At 42.5% G+C, this 25,120-nt stretch overlaps 1 protein-coding gene across 6 annotated transcripts in view; it reads left to right on the forward strand.

Annotated features, from left to right (window-relative positions):
* The first annotated feature begins 575 nt into the window (after window positions 1-575).
* The window catches only part of LOC122886775 (epidermal growth factor receptor substrate 15-like), a 30,446-nt gene continuing 5,901 nt past the window's right edge, over window positions 576-25,120 (forward strand). Inside the window, exons 1-10 of one of the 6 annotated variants that reach the window (XM_044219361.1) lie at window positions 576-833; window positions 5,648-5,732; window positions 8,124-8,285; window positions 11,415-11,612; window positions 12,995-13,153; window positions 15,133-15,213; window positions 15,467-15,617; window positions 19,264-19,308; window positions 19,746-20,213; window positions 21,602-23,134. In XM_044219361.1, coding sequence (XP_044075296.1) covers window positions 772-833; window positions 5,648-5,732; window positions 8,124-8,285; window positions 11,415-11,612; window positions 12,995-13,153; window positions 15,133-15,213; window positions 15,467-15,617; window positions 19,264-19,308; window positions 19,746-20,213; window positions 21,602-22,173 — 1,983 coding nt within the window. In that variant the 5' untranslated portion in view covers window positions 576-771 and the 3' untranslated portion in view covers window positions 22,174-23,134. Of the gene's footprint in view, window positions 834-1,410; window positions 2,055-5,647; window positions 5,733-8,123; window positions 8,286-11,414; window positions 11,613-12,994; window positions 13,154-15,132; window positions 15,214-15,466; window positions 15,618-19,263; window positions 19,309-19,745; window positions 20,214-21,601; window positions 23,135-25,120 lie in introns of those variants that run through there. The other 5 variants (XM_044219362.1, XM_044219359.1, XM_044219358.1 and 2 more) reach the window with 5 other exon arrangements.

Raw genomic sequence — 25,120 nt, forward strand, 5'->3', positions numbered from 1 at the left:
TAAACTTAACTATCATTATAAATTTTATATTCAAAATATGTAGATAATATATATTTTTATTTTTATTATTGTCATCAAATCCCATGTGCAGAGCCAAACCAACAACTGCACCCTACTAACAAGTACTGTGTGCAGGCGGCCTGTTCAAAACTGGTGGAGTAGGTCAGTGCATTCTCCGCATCTTTTACATCCCATTCATAGTGCAGAATGGTTTTCTGCGGGATAAATGATTATGCATTTACTTTTCGTAGATTGACAAAACGACAGGGAGCGGCGGAGAAGCAGAGCGAGACCTGCGTCAAGCTGACCACAGAGATACAGCACTGGAAACAGCACGCCTTCAACGTAAAAGCACCATTGACAGGGTACAATGGGGACACAGAGACACAGAGAGTGGACAGAACAGAACTCCATATCACACGGATACAAAATGCCACATAGGCCTATTGGTGCATGGTGTTTTCTTTCTGGCTCTTATTATGTTGTCTAGTAGCCTAAATGCTATAATACAACTTCGTCCTGCGACCTGGTCTTATTTTGAAAGGTTGGACAGGAAGTGCCGTTTACTGCCGTTGTTGAGGGTTTTCTTGCCGGTGCTCTGCCGGTGCTCTGCCGGTGCTCTGACCGCACTCTGCCTACCTGCCAACCGGGATTTCACTTCCCACTCGCCTTGGTTCCAGAGAGGAGGCAGAGAGCGGAGCACGGCCCGGTAGTCTGTCCGGTCGGTAACGGAGGCGACAGCCAGAGGATGAGCGCGCGAGCACTGCAGTAATGATGCGTTTTATTCTGGACTGCCTGAGGACACCGACAGCGACAACCCCGAAGGACGAAGGGTAACGTACCGTTACCGTTACAGAAATACAGACTATTACAGCTACATTCGCACGAGGCGCATTTTACATCATTTTAAGGCGGTTTCAAACTTTGAACTAACTTAAACGTAAATGGAGGCTACCCTTTAAATTGAGAACAGCCATAATTCAGATTTGGGCTTTACGTAAAAAGCGTAACGTTAGGCAGCAGACTCCGGGCCTGCCGCAGTGCTCCAGAGGTGTGGAGCGACCGAGCACCCTTACTCAAGCACCGAGGGACGCAAATACTGAATTTTAAATTTAGTGGTTGCTACACCCACCAAAAATGGCGCGTTCATTTCAAGGGAAGAAAGAGGTGCTCGGACATTTTTGACTCGGAAAATTTATTTCAAACTTATTCCTTTGCAAAAAAATTACTAATATGTTCCACAGATTCAAGGAAGTTGTATAAAATTGTTGAAAAGATACATAGGCCTAATATGTCTTTAAATTGAATATATACCAATACATAATACGCCTTTCAAAATAGAAATAAAATACAGTAAAGCTAATTCTTATTTAAATAAAATAAAAGAAGAGGTGTTTCTCATTGATCAATGAATTCTAGTGATAACTGAGGTATCACTGAAACATTTTGGTAATAATCACACAGCTATCTGTCTGTGCCTCATTTCCTGTACATTTCCTGCCCGCAAAGATTCTGATACGAAGGCGCAGCAGTAGAGAGCAAAAGGAATTACGAAATCTTGTCATTCCAAAGTCTTTGGCAGCACAGTGACCCAGAAGAGACCGACTTCTCTCGCATACATGCCAACATATTTACTTTGGACAGAGGCTGTCTGCCCTGATGCGATCCTTCATCTCCACGAATCTCGCGCTACTCCCAGCAAGGGCCACTTTTGGAGCAGGCGGTAACAGAGCGGACTGCAGCAAGGCTAGTTTATTCAAAGCTGCTGCCGCGCAGTGTAACTTTATTGTCATGTATTTGCCTGTTTCTCACCGTGAATAGTTTTGCCACTGAAAGTGTCAGAGCAGAAACTCCTAATTGATTATGCACAAAAGTGTGGACGTGTCCCGTTCTGAAAGTCTGCGAGCGCCGATCTTGAACGCAGCTGCTGCTTCTGTTCCTGTGGTGGGACTCGTAGTGACTTGTTGTGAGTGTGTAGGTCAGGTGGAATACAGTCTATGGAAGGCTGTAACCAGGCCTGTCGTTCATGACATCGACCAGTCTTGCTTCGAGAGGTAGGCTATAAACTTATTATTATCGCCGTTCTATATTGTTCTTAGATTATCTACCAAAACCATGGTGGTAAGGCCAGTCGTGTGCTGGCTACGGCCATGATTGTTTTTATCCAAACCATAAATTATGCACAGATTAAACTACCCAACAGTATGTAAAGTATTTACAATAACTTTTACCAGCTACAACATGAAAATATTGCTAACACATACATGAATCTGCAATAATAAGCAAATAATATAATATGAAGTATAGACTGGCCAATACTGATACTGACATGAGTTTAAAAAATCAGTTCATCAGTTTATGTTCATTTTTTTGAACATAAACAATCTTGATACAGATTCCTTAGTTGTGTTTTTGTAATCGTGGCCGAGATGCTGTACACAGGCTACTGACTGGGACATTTTACAGTGTAAAAATAAACTAAATGGTCGCAGTCTGGAGCCCTGCTGCATAATGTGTACTTTTAAATTTGATACTTGAAGTATTTTACTTTTAATAGAGTATTTTTACATAGAGGTATTGCTACTTTTACTTAAGTAAAGGATATTAATACTTCTATTATTAAGGTGCTTTATTCGATGTTGGACTCTTGGGGGAATGGAGGAGTCAGAAGCAAGCTGACTAAAGCCCTGACGTGCTGTCGCCTTTTGAGGATGTTATGGCTAATTGTAAACAGTTGCCTATTTACACATCCAGCAGTTACAGAGCAACACTAGCATTCATTTAGAGTCATGTTTGTATCCACCTGATGAATGCTAGTCCAATATTCACTCTCCTTTTAGCTCTGGTTTGGTCTCCACCAGCTCCTGAGAAAAATAGCTGCACAAAGGTCAAGAGCGCAGTGTCCAGTAAATGTGCCACAACAAAAGCTGTGCAGTTGTGGCACATTCTACCTCTCTGTGTCTGTGTCTGTGTCTGTGTCCAGCCACATTCCCACTTCCCCAAACCAAACCATTGCCATTCTCTACCTGTCCAGGTGCTCCCTGACTTTTCCACCCGTCTCAGCCATGTGTCTGACTCTGATACGAGCCACTCCCTCTTGTCCTGCAGTAACCCCTTTCCCTCCAGTCCAAGTCACCTGACCTTCCCCGCCCACCTCCTCACCTGTTCCCACTTTCCTCATCAGCCCTGCAGATATTTCACCAGCCCTTTCCCACCTGCTGCATACCAGTTTGTCTTAGTTGCCATGCGCCCCATGCCTTTGCTTTCAAGCCTGAACCGGAACCGGTCCGCTTACCTATACCTGCCTTTAAGCCTTCAGTTAGCAATAAATCGCTGAAATTATTGTGTCTGCCTCAACTGCCGGCCCGTAGGTCTTATCCCTGTTGCCACTCTTCCTCACTCCTGTGACAAGTTGACTGATAATTCCCTGTGGCTTTGTCACTACAAGCGAGCACTTTCACATCACGCAGTCAACTGAAACTTTTGAAACTGCTTCAGCAACATGTCTGCTCTGTCAATCACTTGTCCTGTGTTCTCCTTTTGAGAAAAAAATCAGAAAGCAAAAGGGAGAAATTTAGATTTTTTGGTGATTTCATGATTAATGAAAAAGTTTTGCAGTACTTCAAAGGAATACTGCTAGGTATCCGTCTGCTTTGTTTCGATACACACGATCACCTCCTGAATATATATTTAGAATCAAGCAGTAATGTCAGCGTTGTATCATAGGCAGAGCAGACCACATTACTGCTGAAGTCTCCTTATCTGACTTAAAAACAAGAACACACGTCTTGTCCTGGCTAGATATCTGATTAGCTGCTCAGCGCAGCACGTTAAACGCTGCTGTGGCTCTTCCTCCTCAGCACCACTAACAACACGCTGTCTGCCCCTGACTTGGAGCTACTGTCCAAGTTTGTCTCTGGTTCTCCGCGGTGTAACACCGGCCCTCTGGCAGCCTGCCAGCTGCTGTCAATCAAACACAGACGGGGACACGCCCCTCCAGCCGGCTGAGATGAAAGGGAGCATTTCTGATATTTCCCAGAAGACCTTTTCCCCTCCTTTTAATAATGAAAAATTATTAACAGTACATAAAAACATATTAACATTATTTTTGACTACAAAAGGTTTTTGACTACAAAAGGATTTAAATTTAACTTTAATATAAAAAATGTTGACTAATGCACCTTTTAAAGAAATACTTTTTCAGCTGATTTTGAGTGAGAATCGTAAGGGCTCTGTCAGGCACCAAGTTTCACACCGTGTGATTATCATGTAACAATATAATGTACAAAAAGATGGATATGACAATTATAGAAACTAATTTAAGTGGATTAGTAGCTATACTTTCTTCAAAGCACGAGGGTCTGAGAGGTCTTTGGCAGGATAGGTATAAAAGGATTTGGATCAACATGGATCACTTTCAGTCAATGTTGTTTAATACACCAGAAAGGAATCACAAGGGAAAGGGGCTTTTTTGGCCATTTTTTAGCAGAAGACTGTTGGAATAATGGAAACTATTTGAACACAAATGATAAACAATGTAAATGAAGTGATTCTGTAAACGATCTGCAGCGTAACGTTCCCCAGAGCCGTCCAACGCACTGCTGCACCCGTAGGGGAGACCCTCCGCTATAAATCAAGAGACCCGTTACCGGCTCCTCTCCGTCATCAGCTCGCTTCAGAAGGCAAGAAATATGCTCTCATATGAGCTGAAACCAAAGAACCTGCCCAGCAGCAGGAAGGTAGACAGCCGATGGAAACGCCCCTACTTCGCATTCTCTTTGTTGCGACATTTCTAACATTGTCTTAGAATTCCTGTGATTGTGCAAAATGATCTTGGTCAGCTGTGACTCGGAAGTGTAAAGAGACAACTGTTTGCTGGATATAGTCCAGAAGGGACGGCTATTTTGTTTATACTACATTGGGTGTCTGCACACACTGATAGTATAATTTGTGCTTGTGCTTGTTATGTTCACCATGACAAATAAAAAGATGATAATGTCAGATGTTTGTTCTGCTGCCCCCAAGTGGCAAAACCATCTGGTCACATATGTAAAATGTATTTGTGAATGATTCTTGATTGATTGGTAATGTTTGCCTGTGCAGACTGCTGCTTCTCTGCTCTCTGGGATTTTTATGAATGGCTCAGTCGCTGCTTCCAGTGTGTGTGTGTGTGTGTGTTTGGACTGATGCATACTGCAGTGGCCAGCGATGCTGATGGAGGGGGAGGAGGAAATAGAGAAGCAGCATGATGGTAGGAAGGGAAAAAAGGAAGGAGGAGGAAAGACATGAAGGGAGGAGACTAGAGGAGAGGAAATACATTCTCCTACGGATGGATAAGCCTACTCTACTGCTTTCACTCTGACTCATCCCTCTCTCTCTTTCCATTCTGACATTGGTGCATTCTGCCGGTATGCATCGATCACCACGGACACACACACACACACACACGTCCACAGAGCTGGCTCCGCCTCCTCTGCAGTGTAGTGACAGCTAGCGAGGCAGCAATGGAGGAGCCAGCAGTGCAGCAGGAAAAAATGGAGGGATCAGGGGAAGGAGGGAATGATGGAGGGAAAGCAGACTGGAAGAATGAGTGCTCCCTCTCCTCCCTCCTTAAACATTCCTGTCTTCTCTGCTGGTCGTCTCCCAGGGACACCGACGTCGTGGAAACGGATGAGAGAGTCCTCGCCAAGGCAGCCGAGATCAGAGTAAGAAGACCGCAGCACCTACCGCTGGTGTGTGTGTGTTTGTGTGTGTTGGGTTTTTATACACCTGGGTGAGTGTCTTTTGTGTTGGTTTCACATTTTCTTTGAGTTTGTCAATATAAATAATGTGGACAGGACATAAATAATAATAATTAGTATTTGTATGTGTGTGTAGTGTTTCCAGTTTGGGACTCCTCCATCACTGCGTTTCCCATGATGCTCTCATGTGATGTCATGCTACTGTAACACTAGTCTCTGACTGGATGACGCTGTAGATAGGCCTCAGGTTTACTGTTTGGTTTGTTGTTATTTGGCTCATTTCATTTCAGTTTAATAACATGGTAATGGTCATTGACAGTGATCATGTCTCTATAAACTGAAAGGATCAGGACCCAAAGCCCCTTTCTGCATTTTTACCTAATTTTGAGGCACTGTCTTGTAGCCAGGTCCTGTGCCAAAACCAATCACTGGATTACTTTGGTATTAAAGAAAAAGTCTAATTTAGATGATTATGCGCCAAGATCTGACGTTATAGGGAATAGGGCTCCCACTGATTATTTTCATTTATTTTCTCGATTAGATAGAAGACCTGCAAATATTCACATTTGGGAAGCTAGAACCCGTGGAGTTTTAAACGATTAATTCATTATCAAAGTTGTTGCTGGCAGAATAATCTTCTGTTGATCAAATAACTGACCAATCGTTTGAGCGCCCATCTACCCTAGATGGACATACTGTACACGATGCAATACCGGCATCACCGAAACAACGTTTGTGTTGAGTTATTAGTCTGAGGAGAAGGCACAGTGTTAATCAAATGACCACAAACTAAGGGTACTGGTACAGGTAGGCCTGTCATGATAACTACTTTTGTTGGACGATATATTGTCTCGCGATAAACTATTTTGTCATTATAAGACCATTTTATGCCACTGGGCGTTTTAATTAAAAAAACCACACAACCAAAACAGTAAATAAAATGGACTCTCGGGCTCTGCACTTAAATAAATATTAAAGTTTCCCTCCAGACACATTTTAAAGTATGTAAAAATACTTTGCTATGATTAATATTTTGTTTAACATGGTTATTCCACATAAAAAGTAAGTGTCGTTAGCATCTTTTATTTGTTTGTGCTTGTTAGCTTGTAACTGGCAGTGGCTGACGCAGCGTTAGTGGCTGTGAAACATACAATAATATCTGCTACGATGTTACAGTGTGTTTACATTATTATGTAACGTTAGTAGATAGTGGAAGGAAGCTCCGGTTTACATCCAAAAACTGCACACTCTGCCATGTTTGCTGTCAAAACCTTCACTACGTGGACAGCCGTCCTGATAAGTCCCGAGCTCCGTCACAGCTGCCTAGAAAATGTATTTTCGAAGCTAAAAGTTTCTTCTGTTTCCTCTGTCCTGTCAAGTTTCTAACTACAGTTTTTAGTTTTGCTGCTTTAATGTCCCACGATATTTTCGGTGACATTACTGCGGCATGGAAAGGTTTAAAATGACTGACAGCAGCCTCTCTGATCGTTAAAGAAAACACTCGTACATCAACACAACACACAATAAAGGAATCACCTGGAAAGCTCGCACAGCTCGACATCATTTAAAAGGCAATGGAGCCTGCAGGGACTGGCAGAGGTGGAGAGAAATGTCCATGCGGGTGCAGCTCTCTAAATCGGAGAAAATAATTTGTTCGGGTGGGTGGCGGGTGGATGATTTATGTGTACATGCGGATTCGAATGATGTCAGAGCATCACTACATTGTAGTCTGCAGTGTACAGTGTACCTGATGGGCACCTGAAGCCAGCAGGAGACACACCCAAAGCACAGAGATTGGCAGGATCAGGGGTCAATATGGGCCCACCGCTCAGTTTTACCCAGGGCCCCCTTGCAGTTCTGCTGTAGCAGTAATGGAAACATGTATGTATTGTTTCAAAATATATTCCATATATTTTTCCATGTAGCTTGGAGCTAAGCTAGCAGTCTCCCTGCTTCTAGTCTTTGAGCTAAACCAGGCTGAACAGCTATGTTAGGCTTATTTGTTCACTGGACACACAAATGAAATTGATGTCAATGTTCTATCAGACTTTGGGTAAAACAACAAACAAGCAGCGTTTCTTAGACGACGTCTGATTTGAAGCTGCTGTCGATCACATGTTGAGCCAAACGTGGTACATGTTAATGTGATTAAGCATTCGAGGGGCGGTTATCTCTGTTCACGTTTGTAACATTAGGCAGATCAAACTGTTCACTACCTATATAGGATCATTTAGATGTTGTGAAAGAACATTTCCATCCACATTTCTCACCTGTGCCTGTGTGTGTGTGTATGTGTGTACCACTACATGCCTGTTTTATCATTCCACAGATGAGTTTGACTCATTCTTAAATCCTAAACTGTGTGTGTGTGTCTGATTGTAGGAGCTGGAAAATGCAGTGGCGGTGGAAAACTTGGAGCTTCAGGAACAGCAGTCGGACCGCAAGGAGCTGGAGGAGACTCTGGTTAAATTAGAGAAACACAAAGAGAAGCTGCTACAGCAAATAAAGGCAACTAGACAGTTCTGCTATGAAGAAAGTCAACAGGTGATGATGAATTGCTAATTTACATCTAGTTCTGTCACTGTAAACTGCATGAGTGCTTCTTTAAATGACTTAAATACAGTATGTATTATAACTGATGTGCAGATACTTTTGAAACGCTGCCTTCTCTGTGGAAGTCATTCCTGTTGGAGGTTTTGTTACAGTCTGTGTTCACATTGTTGAAGGATTTCTGATTGGACACTTCTTCAGAGATCTCTTACTAACCAATTCACACTTTAATAAGAGCTTTTTATACAGGATTTTTAAGGCTGATGCCGATTTCAATATTTTAGGCATTTAAATAACAAAAACAAACATTTTTGGTCAGGGTCCTTTACGTTACAAGAGTTCCAAGATATCTACTGAGCAGGACATTATGCAGTTGAAAAAAAAATATGTTTTTACTTTTACTGTCAAAAACTCAACATACATAACAGCAACTGCAACAGTAAACACTCACTTGATTTATTTTGATTATTGTTGTTGTTGTTAATTGTAATTAGCTAGTAAGCAAGGGTTCCCCTTTATAGACAAAAACAAATGACACAATAGGCATTTGGCTAAATTAATTTTTGATGGTTACAACAGCCAACTATCAATGATTATTTCATTTTCATGGACTAATTTATCCAGTTTATCCATTTGCCAGTTCCCTTTTATTTCTATCTATAGGATGCAAGATACGGGAAAGCATTTTCCAAACACTTTATGTCAAGATACTGAAAATGCTGTTTAAAAACCTGCCACCTTTAATGATGCAGTAAACTAACGTCACCCCAAACGACCCTAGCTCAAAGGAGCTGGACAAGTTGATCATGGAAACGATCGCTGCTGATATCCTGCCTTATGCAATTGTGGAGAGTACTGGTTTTTAAAAGATTACTGGCAAAGGCAGAGCCCAGGTATCCTTTCAAAAGCGAGAAGTATTTCTGCACTCAGCTGATGGGCCAAATTTACTCACAAGTTGTCACAAAAAGAAGGCAACTTCTCTCAGTGGAAAATGCAGGAAAGCTTTACCACTGACTGTTGGTCTGGAGCTACTGAAGCCCTCATGAGCTTGACTGCTCATTTCATCGACAGGAACTGGAATAGAGTGCAAGTTGTGTTAAACGGGAAGGCCATGTCGGGGTCCCACACAGGCGAATACATCAGGCAGATCTTCTCGACTATGCTTGAGGAACGGAACACCGACGCACAGCGTGTCCTCCTGGTGCTAAGAGACAGTGGCGCAAACATGGTAAAGGGTATGAGACTTGCAGAGATGCCTGACCTGGGCTCCAGTGCTCATACACTGCAACTGATGATTAATGATGGCCTCAGCTCCCAGAGGGTGGCGGAGGACATATTGGCCAAACTAAAGAGAAGCGCTACACACCTACACAGCAACGGCTCTCTGTCATCCGGGAGGAGGTTGGTGTCCCTCAGCGTTCCATGCTCCAGGCTGTGCCAACCAGGTGGAACTCCACACTGCACATGCTCCTGAGGGCGCTGGAGCAAAAGAGAGCAATCACCGCCTTTTCCAGCGACCGCGGGCATTTCACAGTTCAACTGCGGAGGAATGGGGCCGCAAACTTGGTGGAGACCCTGACACCACTGGAAGGCACAGGGTATAATGCAGGAGGCATTCCTCTGCCTCCTGCATTAAACCCTGTGTAGCGATGCTGAGGCGTCTGCTGGAGTCACAGAGACCCACTAGTAGAGGAATCCAGAATCTGAGGAAGACTTTGCTGGAGAGCCTGGAGAAGAGGTTCTCCAAGGTCAAAAGAGGTGGTGCTCACATGTCTGCTCGACCCACGCTAGAAGGAGCAGCCTTTGTCAGCAGAGACACTAACCCAAGCCAAAGACTGGCTGAGAAAGGTCCCCGCCTTCGTCGCCGGCCTCCAGAGAGCTTCTGTCCTCACCGCCGGCCTCCTGAGTGGCTCCGTACGTCTGGTCCTCACCCGGACCAGCTCAGCCCTTCAGCTCTGCCTCCTGGGCGTCCCCCTGACCCAGGAAGCTGTGCTTCCTGCATTATGACCTGCCCCTGATGGATTGGCAGTATTAAGGAGGACTGTAGCACTGAGGGGGGCTTGTGAAAAAGAATGTGTGTTATGTTCATCTGTCAATATGTAATTTATATAGGCTTGCCCCACACAACACATTACCACATTATTTGCATTTAAATGTACCTTTATTGTTCCATCCATCCATCCATTTTCTACCGCTTGGTCCCGTTAGGGGTCGCGGGTGACTGGAGCCTATCCCAGTGACTTTGGGCCTTAGGCAGGGTACACCCTGGACAGTGGCCAACTCGTCGCAGGGCTAACACAGACACAGACAAGGACAGACAACCATTCACTCTCACATTCATTCAATACGGGCAATTTAGAGTTATCAATTAACCTACACATGCATGTCTTTGGACGGTGGGAGGAAGCCGGAGAACCCGGAGAGAACCCACGGTAACACGGGGAGGACATGCAGACTCCACCCAGAGAGATTGTGTGATGTTGGTCTGGTCCGGGAATCGATCCGACCTTTATTGTTACTAGTATTTATTTTTTGTGTTTACAATGCAGAAAGGCTGTTCTTCCTGCATAAACCTGCCCCTGTTGGATTGGCCCTTTTTTAATTTTAAAGTTATTAATGTATAAATGATCCTTTTTCTTATTATAAGTATAATATATATTGTTCTGTTTGTATTTTTTATGTATAGTTATTTATCATTTATAATTTTCATTCCCAATAAAGTTTATTGTTAAACTCTAAAATATCCTGCCTTCTTTGTCACAAGTGTTTGATAACCATAGTTGAGGGAGCATTGCAAAAAATCTGCATATATATATATATATATATATATAAAAAGAATATTGGCCGATATATCGATTTCGGAATTATTTTTACTCCCTGATATCCGTATCGGCTCTAGTACAGTGTATGTCACAGAAAGCCATTTACTGGTAATTATTATTGCGTAATGATTAATAATGTCTAAATCAAAAACAAACATTATTATCAATCTTTGGGAGGTTGTAAGAGGTTGCTGTCTGTTGGATGTGCTCTCTGCAGGCTGGGGACTGTATTATTTAAACTAGAAGCATTTGATGTTTGACTGACATGCCACTGGACTGGCTTTCTGTCCTTTCTTGCCAGATCCTGTCTCTGCAGGCAGAGGAGGTGCAGAAGGAGAGCCAGGTGGAGGAGTATGAGAGGGAACTTGCCAGAGCCAGGTGGAGGCTTAGGAAGCTCAGAGAGGAGGTGAAGCAGGCCAAGAGGAAGGTGGAGGAGGCTGGAGAGAGGAACACTCCTCTACAAGACTCCATCAGGCAGTCCTATGAAGAGATCCTGCAGGTACAACAGGGTGTGCATGTTTACATATGTGTGTGTATTGTATGTATCTGTGATAGTAAAATTAGAACGAACCTGTGCTATCTCCTGATTATAATGTGTTGATGTTTTTGTTTAATTGACTAGACACAGGATTAGTAGTACTCGTGGAGGATGCTTAAATTCAGAGTAAGTCAACTAACACTTCTCATATCTAGGTTTAGTAAACACCTTTATCTTATTCTGAAAGAAATTCATTCCATTTGAATGGTTGGTCTAAAGCCCTAAATAATTTAGTGAACAGAATCAAATCTGTAAACACGCTTTCTGGTTACTGTTCTCTTCTATTTTCTGAATATTCATACTCAGTTTCTGGTAAGTTTGCCCACTTAAGATAACTTAAAAATGTTCCAGTGTGAAGACCCACCACTCTGTTGTGGAAGTGTTTTCCACTGTTCCGTGAGGTGCAGGTTAGGCAACAGGTGAGGTTCAGGGAGATAACCAGAGGACATGTCTTCTGCCCAACAGCTCCCGCAGTAGTACAACTGTTTGCTGCGAGCATGTCAACATGGTGCTGTATTACACTTATCTGGTATTGTCACTCAGAATAATTACCTGTGGAGGGAAAAGAAAACTGCTGCATGTAACCACAGCCACTGAAATATTGAAATACTTTCATCTAGAGAGAGCATTTTCATTTAAAAGGAAGAACACCCAGAAAAAGTCAAGGTCTTGATCTTTCTGCTTTTAATGTAGCTCAGTGAGGGACCATGACAATTATTTATAAAAACTGAGGAATGGGAAAAACTAGTAGAATATAGTATTTTTTGCATTTCATTCTCATACTTACAGGTTGTGTTAACAAAAGCAAAAAGTGGTTTATTTGGTAACTGTGGTCTTTTTATAAAGTAATCTAAAATCTAGTCTAAATGTATCACTGTTTCCTCATGAGCCCTTAGACCTGGATTCCACTGGGCACGGCTGCGTCGCGTTCGGCCGCGACCAGATGCGTCCGCCGTGAATACACGGCGAGTCTGTTTCTGACGGAAGCCGCGTCAAGCTGCACAGAGCAGACGAACCGGGCAGGAAGTCAGACACAGAAACGGCATAGAGAATCTGGTCAATTTTCAAAATAAAACACTCTGTGCAGACTCCCGGTCGTATATCAACAAAAACACAACTAAAACAGGCCCAAATAGAAACCATTTAAATGTAGCCTGCTTACCCATGGTAGAAGAAAAAGGACCAAATCAACAAGTCAACAACGTCGGGCAGGCCAACCGCTCTGCTTCTGAGACTTCCCAGTGGGGTATGAAGCCGCTTGGAGGACGGAACAAAAGCGGCTCGCAGACGCGACGTTATAGAGCCGTGCCCGAATCCCGGCGTTACTCTTCCCTTTCTTGTAGGAGGAGCACACTCTGTGTTCTCTGTCAGGAGGTGCAGTCACTCCAGAAAGCCAGCTGGAGGAGTCAACATCTCCTGCAGACACCACTGAAGATGATCCGCTTCCTATGAGGCCATGGGGAAGGAGCCAATCACTGCCCGCCTATGCTGACCTGATAATGGTAAATCACAGTAATCAAGCTGAGTAGCACCTTGGAGCCAGGAAAAGACAGTAAACAGCAGTGGAAACTCTTAGGGTGTGTCATGCTGTTTTGGTACCACGCAGTTACACTATTAGCAGTTACCTCTTTGGAAAAAATCTTATTCTTGTCAAGTGACATCACCAAAAGTAATCTCAGTTTGGGCTTGCAGACTGTAAATTTATCTCAGAACGGCTGTGCCACAGACAGGGGGTGTGGAGTTTTAAAGACACTGGCATTTACCAGTCTACTGTACTTTGGTAGACCGAGGAATAATCCAATGTCCAGGCAGAGATTTAGTCTTTTAGTAGCTTTACTGACCCGCTCTCAATGTAACATTCCAACCCCATAGCCCTGTTCTAACCCCCATGCGTAATTCCTTAATGTGTGTCGTGATCACTTGACGGCATGATGCAACTGTCGCACATACTCTGACGCCGTTTCATGTTTGATTTTCTCCTAGCTGAAAACAGGAGGCACCTGTAGTTAGGGCACCTTGGAGACAAGTCTGAGACAGGTATTCAATGAGAGGCGCATAGAGCAGTCATTAAACAAGCTTAATAACACCAGGAGAGAGAGAGAGAGAGAGAGAGAGAGAGAGAGAGAGAGAGAGAGAGAGAGAGAGAGGAGAGAGGCAGAGAGGACACACATATACACACAGAGAGAGCAGTCATTAAACAAGAGAGAATAACACCCAGAGAGAGAGAGAGCAGAAGTGGAGAGAGATGCTGTTGATGTGAGCGATGTCTTACTAGACCACTACGGTAAATGCATAAGAGTTCAGTTGCAGCCTGTAGTGATTTCACAGTTATTTGAATGGCAAGTTAAAATTCAGGTCTACCACAACACAAGCCTCAACGCTCCACCCTCTGTTTGCTTTTACAATCAGACATTTAATATCATTTTCGGTTACACTTTATTTGGATAGTCCGCCTACAGACAGTTTATTATTTGTAACATTTCAACACTTTATTAGTTGAGATTCAGCAGTTCAACTGTTTCACGCTTTTTTCTAGGCACAAAACCATCTTGGTTAGGGTTTGTTCATGAACTGTCACATATACTCTGTTGATAATCTGCTAAACATCTACAGACAAAGCCAAACAGTTGAAATGTTACTAATACTCTATCTGTAGGCGGACTATCCACATGAAGAGTTACCAATTTTTTCTAATTCTTTTTAAGAATTAGCTTTTATTTTATATATATTATTTTTTTAATACATTTTTAGTTAACTATGTTGCTCTCTAAATATTTGTATGGTGCACTCACTCTGTGCCTGACATCAGTGAGACTTCCATGTATTGAAGGTTGATTATATTTCGTTTCTCCACCACAGCGTTTCTGTTTGATACCTGCATGCATCTGGGAAGGGATGCATCACATCCGCAGCTGAAAAACCCCACAGTGCCTTCTCGCACGTTTTTGTTGAATATCAAATCAAATCAAGGTTATTTATAAAGCACATTTAAAAACAACCAGAGCTGACCGAAGTGCTGTATAATATATACATATATTTAACATAGAAAGAATAAAATCACAGAACGTGGTAGCATAAAAAAGCATATTGCACACACAAGATAAACAGTAAAAGAGAATTTTTAAAATGTAGAGGACTAAAAGTGATGCATAAAACCATTAAGGGCATTCAAAGGCCTGAGAAAACAAGCGGGTCTTAAGTTTAGCCTTAAAAGTGTCTACAGAGGAGGAGCACTTAATTGAAATGGTAAACTGTTCTGGAAAACCTGGGAAATTGTAGTGTAATTGTGGCAGATGTAGCAGCAATTGAATTATTTGCAGAAATTTGTAGACAGTTGTGTGACTTTATTACAATATAGGTGTGACTTTATGCACATGATCAACTTGCATTTTCTTTTTTGTGAATGGACATTAATAAAAAGTATTTTTAATGTTCCAACTCTCTCACTGTCTTTATCTCTGTCTGTGCGTATGGCTACCAGAGGGCCAGTGGCTCGTCTTTCTGCAATAATCTAGCAGATACCAGAGAAGAAGCAGACGACAGCGGGACCAGCTCACCGAAGGTGGCGTCATTACGGCAGAATGCCTCTCATCATGCACAGCACGAATGGGATACATACACAGTGTATTGGCCTGGCAGTCATTAACTGCAGGAGCAGAGTGTATGACATGTGTATGTATATATACATATATGTGTATATATATATGTATATGTGTGTGTGTGTGTGTGTGTGTGTGTGTGTGTGTGTGGTCACCATTCAAATAACATGTCCTCCTTGGTGTGGGATGCAAACACTGTGTTGTCATGTTTAACAGATGGACAGATCTGACATAGAGGATGACCCAGAGGAGGGGGAGATCGACGATGAAGGGGAAAATGAGAGAGAGAAGGAAGACTCCACTTTTATCCCTCTCAGCCAACTGGACTTCTACCAAGCCGACCCCTTCGCCCACTGTCAGAGTGATCGTATGTATGACCGGGAGCCTAAGCCTGGCAGCCTGATAATACTGTACATTTCACTCAATGACTTGGAAACAAAATTAAGTATAGATTTTTTTTATCATTTGTGCGTCCATCTGTCATGGAGAAGGTAGTACTGGTAAATCAGCACTAAGCCTTCTGGTTGTACCAGCTACTACCTGCCCATACATGGCCATATGAGAAATGCATTTGGTTGTCAATCAACAAGAAAAGGATGCAGGCCTTAAGGCGGGACCATTGAACTGAAAGTTTCTAATCTTAAGTCTTCGGATCCAGTCGCTGCCAGTCATTCTCAGAAAGATTTTTTTAAACATGTTTGATATTTACGAGTGACATCAGTGAACGATGACTTGTGTGTGGTCCGAGGGAGACGTACTGGTAAATAAACGTAGCTTTGTTTTACAAAGATCCCTCACCTCCGATGGCCTCTGTGGGCTCTACAGTCTGCATTGCCCACGCCGCTCCGTCCAGGATCTCACCAAACAGCACAAACATCACTACACATAAGCAGTGCAAGCTACTGGTTGCCATACATATTGTTTTTGGTACAAGAACCCATGCTGGTGGTCTGGAAGTCAGAGACGCGTTTCCCCAGCCTCACGCGCTGCCTCCTGTCGGACAGGAAGTCTGTGATCCACCTGCAGGTGGAGTCAGGCACACTCAGCCCGGACGAGAGTGTTGAAGGTGGAGCTGAAATCCACAAACAGGATCCTCGGAACGATCACACAGCGAAACACAGTGAGCCGTGTGTAGTTATATGGATTACATGAAGCTTCGATGCAAATCATTTGAATCGATGATTTTTAGTAATCGAGTTACTCGAGGAATCGTTTCAGCCCTAGTGAGCGCACGGTGGAGAGAAATATTCCCGGTAACGGTGTGCGAAGTCCGCGCTGACGGTGGCGCACTGGCACATTTCTCTCTCCTCCGGCGTTTCACTGCACCTTTGACCAGAATGTCCAATAATTCCACTGATGAAAGATGGAAATAAGTCCACTGGTGTAGCTCCCCTGATGTTCAGGAGCTCTTCTCTGATGAAAGAGCTCCGGGTATCACAGCAGAAAACTGAATCTACAAAAAAAAGACACAACAACGCACACCAAAACACCAAGGCAGCCACCCCCGCACCATCTTGGATTGGCAATGAGCGTCAGCCCGTTAAACCTCTGTTCAGTCCCCTCCTGCTCTCTGTGATCACCTATACTGTGTCTGAATACAGCTGAACTCGTGATGTAGTTGAACTCTTTACGTCTGTTTCTGTGTCTGGTGTCAGACACCAGAGCGAGTTAGAAACAGATTTGATCACGGCTCATGAATACAACCAGCAGTCACTGCAAGCTGCTGGCTCCTGGTCAAATCTAGATTTTATGACAAAGTCAACATAAATACAGGTTCATGACAGCAGCTGTGTGATATATCCATATTTAAAATCAGTGTTTACAGAGAAGTTGTCTTAACCGTAAACCATGTTTAATATTTCAGTGACTTGTGGCACTGTGTTAACCGTGGTCTATAGCTGAAACCCTGCGTGCAACACATTGTTATTATTTATCCAGCGCAGACCCTGTATGATATGAAATACAGGAAGACAATTCACAAGCTGCTTTGGGACTCTTCACTGCATTCAGATCGTGATGATGAGGGAGGACCTTTATGACTCCTGGTGGCAGAAAAGAGAACACCATGTTGGATTTTTTTCGGAGGATATTGTGTGCCCACTGTGGCAGCCCCGCGGGGGAGCTGCAACCAAACCACAGAGGAAAAGTAGGACACTTTTAACTGCTATCACTGTATGTGGAAATCACTGTCAGAAGTGAACCACAAGCACTAAATGCACACTGCACAAGCGGGCTTCTAACAAGCCCCAAACGACACACTGCTTTCAGCAAGGCAGAATTACAGTCCCACCAACTCAGGTGAATCAAAGATACCGAGCACTGACGACATCCTCAAACCAAACCCAAACGCTACGTCCTCTCTGACCACTTACTAGCATCCAGCAGCTTACACTAAAGCTAACACTTTCTGCTGTACCCTAAACTCTGTAAGCGAGGGTACTTGGGCTGAACAGCTTATCAGTTCATAAGGAGCACACTTCTCTATCTCAACCTGACAGTTAGCCCTTTTTAAAGCCAACAGGCCATACATACAGAAATGCCTTCGGTTGTCAGTCATCAAAAGAAGGATTCAGGCTTTACCCAAAACCCAAATGAGCAATGCGTGGCTGGGCCAGCTTGGTCAGGTCCACTCCGGCCCTCCTCTCGTGCAAACAGCCATGCACTGAGCTTGCGTTAATTTAGGTTAAAAAATAGATGCAGGCAGAAACAAAAAGAAAAACTTGAGGAACAAGGGCCATCATTCATTGTCCGTCACCGTCTCAGCAAAAAGTTGCTCAGTGCATTCATCTGCAGCACGCAACTCTCATCTGTCCATCCCTCTACTTCAGCCTCCTTCTGGCGTCTGCCTTCAGGCCGGCTCATATTAGGTAGGAACCTATTGAGAGTGACAACCACTCAAATGACAAATGACAAGCTGGGACCATGACCCGTCTTTCTGTGTGAAATCTTAGACACAAATTCGTTGTTGCATTTGGGAACAAAACACTGCACTATAGTGTGGAAATTCATCTGACACTGACCCAGAATCTGAAAGTGAGCGGGTTGAGAGTAACTCCACACTAGATCTTGTATGGAGGAAAAGCATTGCTCCACTGACCTCTGTGGGTTGAGAGGTATAAGTCTGTTGAACCTCCCAGCTGGGATGTTGAGTGTGGTCAGGTGTGGTCGTACTGGTGACTACACCCACCTGTGATGTACCATTGTATAATGTGTAACATCGCTGTTAAACACTGTGTGGAACGAGCACGTAGTCACCACTAGTTGGCAGGGCAAGCACGATCATAGCAGCAACTCTTTAGATTACTAAATGTTTTTAGGTTTCTACCAAGTGTAATATTTATTACACTCACGGCAATGATTTTAATAATTAAATCATTGTTTAAGTATGGGTTTTGGACTGTTGACTGGACTGATTTCAGACACATTAGGTTCATGATGATAAAAAAGAATTTTTACTATTTTCGATTTGTATTTTATAGACCAAACAAGTAATCGATTAAACATGAAAATAATCAGCAGGTTAATCAATAATGAAAATAATTGTTAGCTGCAACCCTACTTCCTATCCAAAAATATATTTTAGTTGTTCATCTTTTCTACTGATGATTCAACCAGGACAATTGTATGTTTATCCAAGCCTTGAAGTGCTCCAACCGCCAGTTACTGAACACTGGCAATGAGAATGCTTGCTATTCTATATTACTTCTACTGAAAAACGAGGCATCAGATTTGGCACATCTTTTCTTTACAATCACAGTTGTACAAATTTGTCTCTGGAACCTAACTGTATGTGTATTACATTTTCCACCATTTGGGGTTTCTTGAAAACAAGGATGTTTTGAGGAGTACCTAACAGTGTGTATTGCTGACGCATGTATGATATGGCTTTATAGCGAGCCAGCCATGTGCACCCTGTACCGAATTTATGCTGTAACTCTTTTTTTTCTTACCACGTCCCTTTGGTTGTATGTATATGTAGCGATTTTCCAATTTCTTTCTCACTTGATTTGTAGATGACCTCTTCAATGAAGACCTGTTCCCTAAAACGGACTCATCTGGTGAGTAATAATACACTAGTTAACTACACTTTATTTTACTTGAAACTTTATTAAGGGTCTTGTCCTGGACATGTTGTTGGTGGAGATCAGGTATATGACAAGTCAAGGTAACCCCCTAACCCACGTATCATATACTGTTACTATGTTGTTGCTTGAAACTCTTTGAACTCAACTATTGTTATATTTTATTGGGTTTAAGGTTTCACTGGTGTTTTATGTAGCACCACAAATCTAGTGTAAACTAACTGTAAAGATCTGAAATGCTTTTAGACAGCAGTGGCATGTAACTAAGTTCATTTACTCAAGCTGTCAGAAAGTGCTTGAGTCATGTTGCCTACTTTCAGCTTTTTCTCTGTCTCAATATGATCAAAATTGGGATGGTTGTAACATTTTAACTGGCAAGTCACTAAGCTTTTGTTAAATAACCTGTTTGCCAGATGGATTCGCTTCAGACCCTTTCAAAGGCAGCGACCCCTTTGCAGCAGATATTTTGTTCCCAGAGGTGAACGTCGGCACAGATGAGGGGGCTGGAAATGTTGTTGATGAGGCGGACACCAGTCTGTCCTGTGCAGAAAACAAAGCCTCGACAGGAACTCAGTGCTTTGAGTCTGAATTCCCAGATGAAGACAGCGACATAGAGATCAGTTACAGCCGAGAGGACCTGGACGCCATCGCTGTGGTCGATGATTCTTGTGGATTTAAACCCATTCAGAGCTCGTCAGAGGAGCTGGGGCCAGAGCCCATCCAGGGCTGGAGGTCCCAGGGTCAGTATTCTGTAGAATCAGACCCTAATGGGTATGAGCTGGACCTTGGCACTGTCTCCCCTCCCTCTGACATAGACGAACACAGTCTGGGATCTCTAGCTGGAGAGGCTAGCGCTGAGGCAACAGAAGGACTGGAACAAGGTAATTTATACCCAAATCCATTCCCACCTTTCAAATTTTACATGTTCCATGCTTTCCTCCTTAATATGGTCTTAAAGGTCATTGTTGAGCACCTTGTGTGGCCAATTTCCATTACACAAGTCTCTGTACCTAATTTGAAAATAAGTGAGAGAAAGAGAGGGAGAGAGAGAAAAGAGAGAACAAAATAAAGAGAGGGGTGAGCGTAAAAGCAAAACTAAAAAACTATAGAAATGTCAATAAAAAACAGCTTGCCACCCGCAGGCTGACAGTCTTTAAACCTCTCCCCACCAATAAAACACAGCTTTTAACATTCAGAACGATAAAAAAACAAAAAAGCAGAAAAAACATCTGCTAAAGAAATGAAAACTTGACTCACACTCACAAGTTTGCCTTGATGTGAGAGGAAGAGATGAAAAAGCACAAATGCTCTCCAAAACGTAAGTATGAATCAGCAAAGATTTTAAACAAAATGCAAGTTGTTTTTAAGTTGATACTCCCTGTTAAAATACACTCAACATCATAATTTTCTATTTGATTTTAATGTAAGTTATACATACCCCCCCACCGAGCTGCGGGGGTATACTTTACTGCCCAGCCTCTGAGATAGACACAGCTAGTAGGATGACCCTATTACACTGATATTATTCCACTAGGTGTAGAATTTGAAATGGTCAGATTTTGGTTGTATCAAAAGACATTGTTGCAGACAATGCATGCCAGTCTCTAAAACTACCAAACCGGTTACACTGAAATTCAGTAGAAAGCTGGCCGTGGGACAAGGAAGAACAGAACCATGAAAAAGTTGTTTTTTGAAGATTCGTACCATTTTCCTACAAGTGGTTGGAAAACTCTTGTTTATGTTGCCTAAAAACAATACATACCTGTGCCTTATTCACCCTTTGCCTCACCAAACGACCAATGTACCTAGTGATTTCAGAGCTCACCAGGAAATCCAGTCCTTTCTGTTATTTTTCTTCTTTCTTTCTCCTTTTTCCTCTCATGAAGTGGAGTCATAAAGCCTCAGGATGAGTGCAAATTTGATCAAGTTAAAACATTTCCGACATGTCTTCGTGTCAGTTTGTGCCTCCCCGGCCGAGTGTTTATCTATTCATGTCTACTCAAGTCTGTGGTCTCCATTGTGTTTAGTATTTGTCCTATGATTTGTTTTATTTTCTAAATCATATATCCTTGGAAACTGACCTCTACATCTACTAGTACTAGCTATTTTGATCCTCTATATAGATTTGAAATATTTGACTGATATTGTTTCAAATAGTTTATTATGCAATATTAAAATAAGTGTAATTTTAACCAACAGTTTATTTCGTTGCTTTCCAGGCCCCCTAAAAGTCTTGCCCCTGATGGTCCTCATTGTTTTCTTCTCCTAGGTCTGAGTTCTGGTTCTGCTCAGGCTGTCCCTGAGCTCGCCGAACAAGTCCTCTTGGAACCAGATTGGACAGGCAACATAGAGCAAACTCTGTCACGTGATGTTACCTCCAGTCAGGCGGCAGAATGGGTTAGCAACATCGAAGACAAACCCCAAAATCCTGCAACTCCCCAAAACTCACTAGGCTCCCAGAGCGTCTTCATTCAGCCTGACTCAGATCAGAACAGAGAACTGAGCTTTGAGTTGAGCTATGAACCAACCAGTCAGTCTTCCTTTGACCCATATGGCTTTAAACTCAGTCCAGAACATTCTAGTCACACTCTCTTAGACCCTGATGAAGCTGAACTGAGCCCAGAACCCCCTGAAAACGATCTGACCTTTGACCCCGAGCCCTCCTCTTCTCAACCAGACCAACTGAACTTTGATCCATATGGGTTTGACATCACTTCCTCCCAGATGGTACAGGACTCTGACCCTTATGGCTTTAAGCTCAGCCCTGAGGAAGAGAACCGGGAGGTACTGGACCTCTGTGGCCATCTGTGGCCAGGAGGCAATGGACCTTTGCACTTGTGACAACAATGAGCAAGTAGAACCCTCTAACTATAGCAACCAGGAAGTAATGGAACCTCGTAACCATGATGACCTAGAAGGGCTTGAACATTGTAGCCACAGTAACCAGGAACTGCTATGTTTGTGTAACAATGGAAACCAAGAAGTGCTGGAACCTTCTAGCCTTGACAACAGGGAGTTAGTTAGCAAAGAAAACCAGGACCTCCTGGATTTCTGTAGTGATGACAACCAGGAGGTGGTGGAACCATATCACAATATCACCATTGAGGAACTACTTGAACCTTGTAACTATGGTAACCAAGAAGTGCTGGAACCTTGTAGCCATGGCAATCGGGAACTGCTGGATTTCTCCCATCCTGAAAATCAGGAAGTGCTGGATTTAGATAGCCATGGCAACCAAGAACTACTGGATTTTGGTAGCAAAGAAAATCAGGAAGTGCTAATTTCAGGTAGCTACGGCAACCAGGAACTCCTGGATCTCTGTAGCAATGAAAATCAGGAATCGCTAGACTTAGGTAGTCATGACAACCAGGAGGTGCTGGACTTGTTGAGTAAGGAAGTTGTCCCCGAAGCTAACAATAACCAATGCATTGTGGAACCAGAGCTAAATGTCAGTCCCACCAATAACAGCTCAGACAGTGATGTGGCATCAGAAGACCTGCTGGGACTCGAACTCAGTAACACCAGTATCTGCACTACCAACAAAACAAACACCAGTACTGCTGACACCTTCAACATGGCTATCAGCAACATGTCTGCTAACCAGGACTTCGCTACATCCAATGCTCCCACCAGTCACAACTTATTAGAAGGTGATCTGGGTTCAGTGTTTGGGGCTGGAGGATACATTGGTTGTCCTGATGTAGCTGACGACCTAGAGCCTCTGGACAGAAGGCAGGCAAACCCAGTAGCAGAGCCAGTACGACCGGTCAGACCAGTTAGGCCTCCTCGGCCCTCGCTCAGGGTAAGTTGGAAACCACACACATGCAACTCACTCACTTATTACGTAATTTTCCGAGTATAGGTCACTATGACTCTGGTTCTTAGTATCCAAGACCCGACCCTGGACCGAGTTGGTCCTCGTCCAGATCATATTCATTCTAATCGGATGGGTTAGGGTCCCATTGTATTTAGTTTGGTTCGAGTCAATCGCATTTTGGATGCTTTAGTCTATTCGGATTGAGTCTGACTGTCCTTGGGTCCCTTTTGGATCAAATCCTGATCTGCTTTTATTTATTTTTTTTTTCAAATTTATTTTTGCACGTTGGGTTTGGGTAGGTTGATGCGCTCGTCAATGTGACCGACCAATCACAGCCTGAATAGGGCGGGACATTTAAAAAAAAAGGCTGATGTGCTACAGCAAACTTTCAAATGTTGAACTCATTCTTATGCATGATAGGTTATGATTATTGACAAGTTAGTACTTAGCATTAGCAAATTAGAGACAAAACATTTTTCTTGCACAAGGATTTTATGAAGGAACAAAACCTACAAAGATTACGTATAACAGCTGTATTGTCCAATTGGAATCAATATTATACTAGTGGTATATAGTATACTTTTATATGAAAATATGTGAATATACTAATATCATATAATTAATATATTAATACTATACTGCTAACATTATACTTTTACATTAACATTTTACTAAAGTTATTGTGGCTTGGGTTGTGTGGGTGGTGGTGTTTCACGGGGGGTTTGGTGGGCCAGTCTGAGTCAAAATGTCCAGGGCCATTTTTCATTCCCAGACCAGCTCTGGGTAGTTCCTCCATGAATTTGGATCGGAGCCTAAAATATTTTACCCTTGAATACCTTTACTTCTCAGTTAACCGCTCCTTGAAAACAATCAGTACAGTTGGACTATAAGGAATTGATTTATCATGCTGAATTTCCTTTGCATATAACTGTTAGAATGACATAAAAATCACTGGTCAGCATGATTTCATTGTTTTATAGAAGTTGGTTCCTCCTGGTCATTTTTTTTCACACTTTGTGATCTTTAGTTTTACAGCCACATAGACATTAATTATTACAGGGACCTAGTAAAGCCTCCAAGCCTCCAGACGTTTCTCCATTACATAGTCTGTCCACCAGAGAACACACATTTCATCTGTAAAATGTCGTGCTCAGTACATATCTACATATCTCACAATTCCTTAATAACCAAATTAAGGGGACTTAAAATTCTTATGTACGTTATGTGTTTATGTTGAAAAAAATATATATTGGCCAATGTATAGATATTTTTTTAACTTAAATCAAGTAATGATATTTGTATCAGCCTCAAACATCCAGTATCCATCGAGTAGTCGCCAAGTGCTTGTTCATGGTGGGATTTGTTGGGTGTCTGTAAATAATATTCTAAAGAGTACGGTCTAGACCTGCTCTGTAGGAATGGGATGGCAATGGGATAACTTCTGTTATGAAGTGGTGCTATGTAAATAAAATTGAATTGAACTGAATTTAGCTGTAGAAACTAGGTATATTTTGAGCCATTCTAGTGGCGTTGCTTGAGGGATGGCAATGCCGGTCAGTCGGTTCACCAAACTGGTCTAGACTAAAATATCTCAAAAACTACTTGATGGATCGAGATGAAATTTTGTAAAGGTTGACATTTTTGGTTTTAAGTGAAATATCTATAACTATTGGACTATTGGATGACTTGCCATGAAAGCATAGCATTCATGTCTCCCACAAGATGAATTGTAATAACTTTGGTGAGCCCTTGATGTTACATCTAGTCATCAGGTCAAAGTTTTGGTGGTACCTTGGTTTATGACCTGCAATAATGGTAAAAAAAAAAAAAAAAATAAATAATAATAATAATATAATTATTTTTAAAATAATATAATATTACAATAAGATAATATTACATGCAAAACTAATGCCATCCCTATCAGCTGTAGGTGTATGTTGTGTGTAATGCTAATTTGCAAATGTTAGCATG

The sequence above is a fragment of the Siniperca chuatsi genome, linkage group LG13 (genome assembly GCF_020085105.1).
Source record: "Siniperca chuatsi isolate FFG_IHB_CAS linkage group LG13, ASM2008510v1, whole genome shotgun sequence".
Taxonomy (NCBI): domain Eukaryota; kingdom Metazoa; phylum Chordata; class Actinopteri; order Centrarchiformes; family Sinipercidae; genus Siniperca; species Siniperca chuatsi.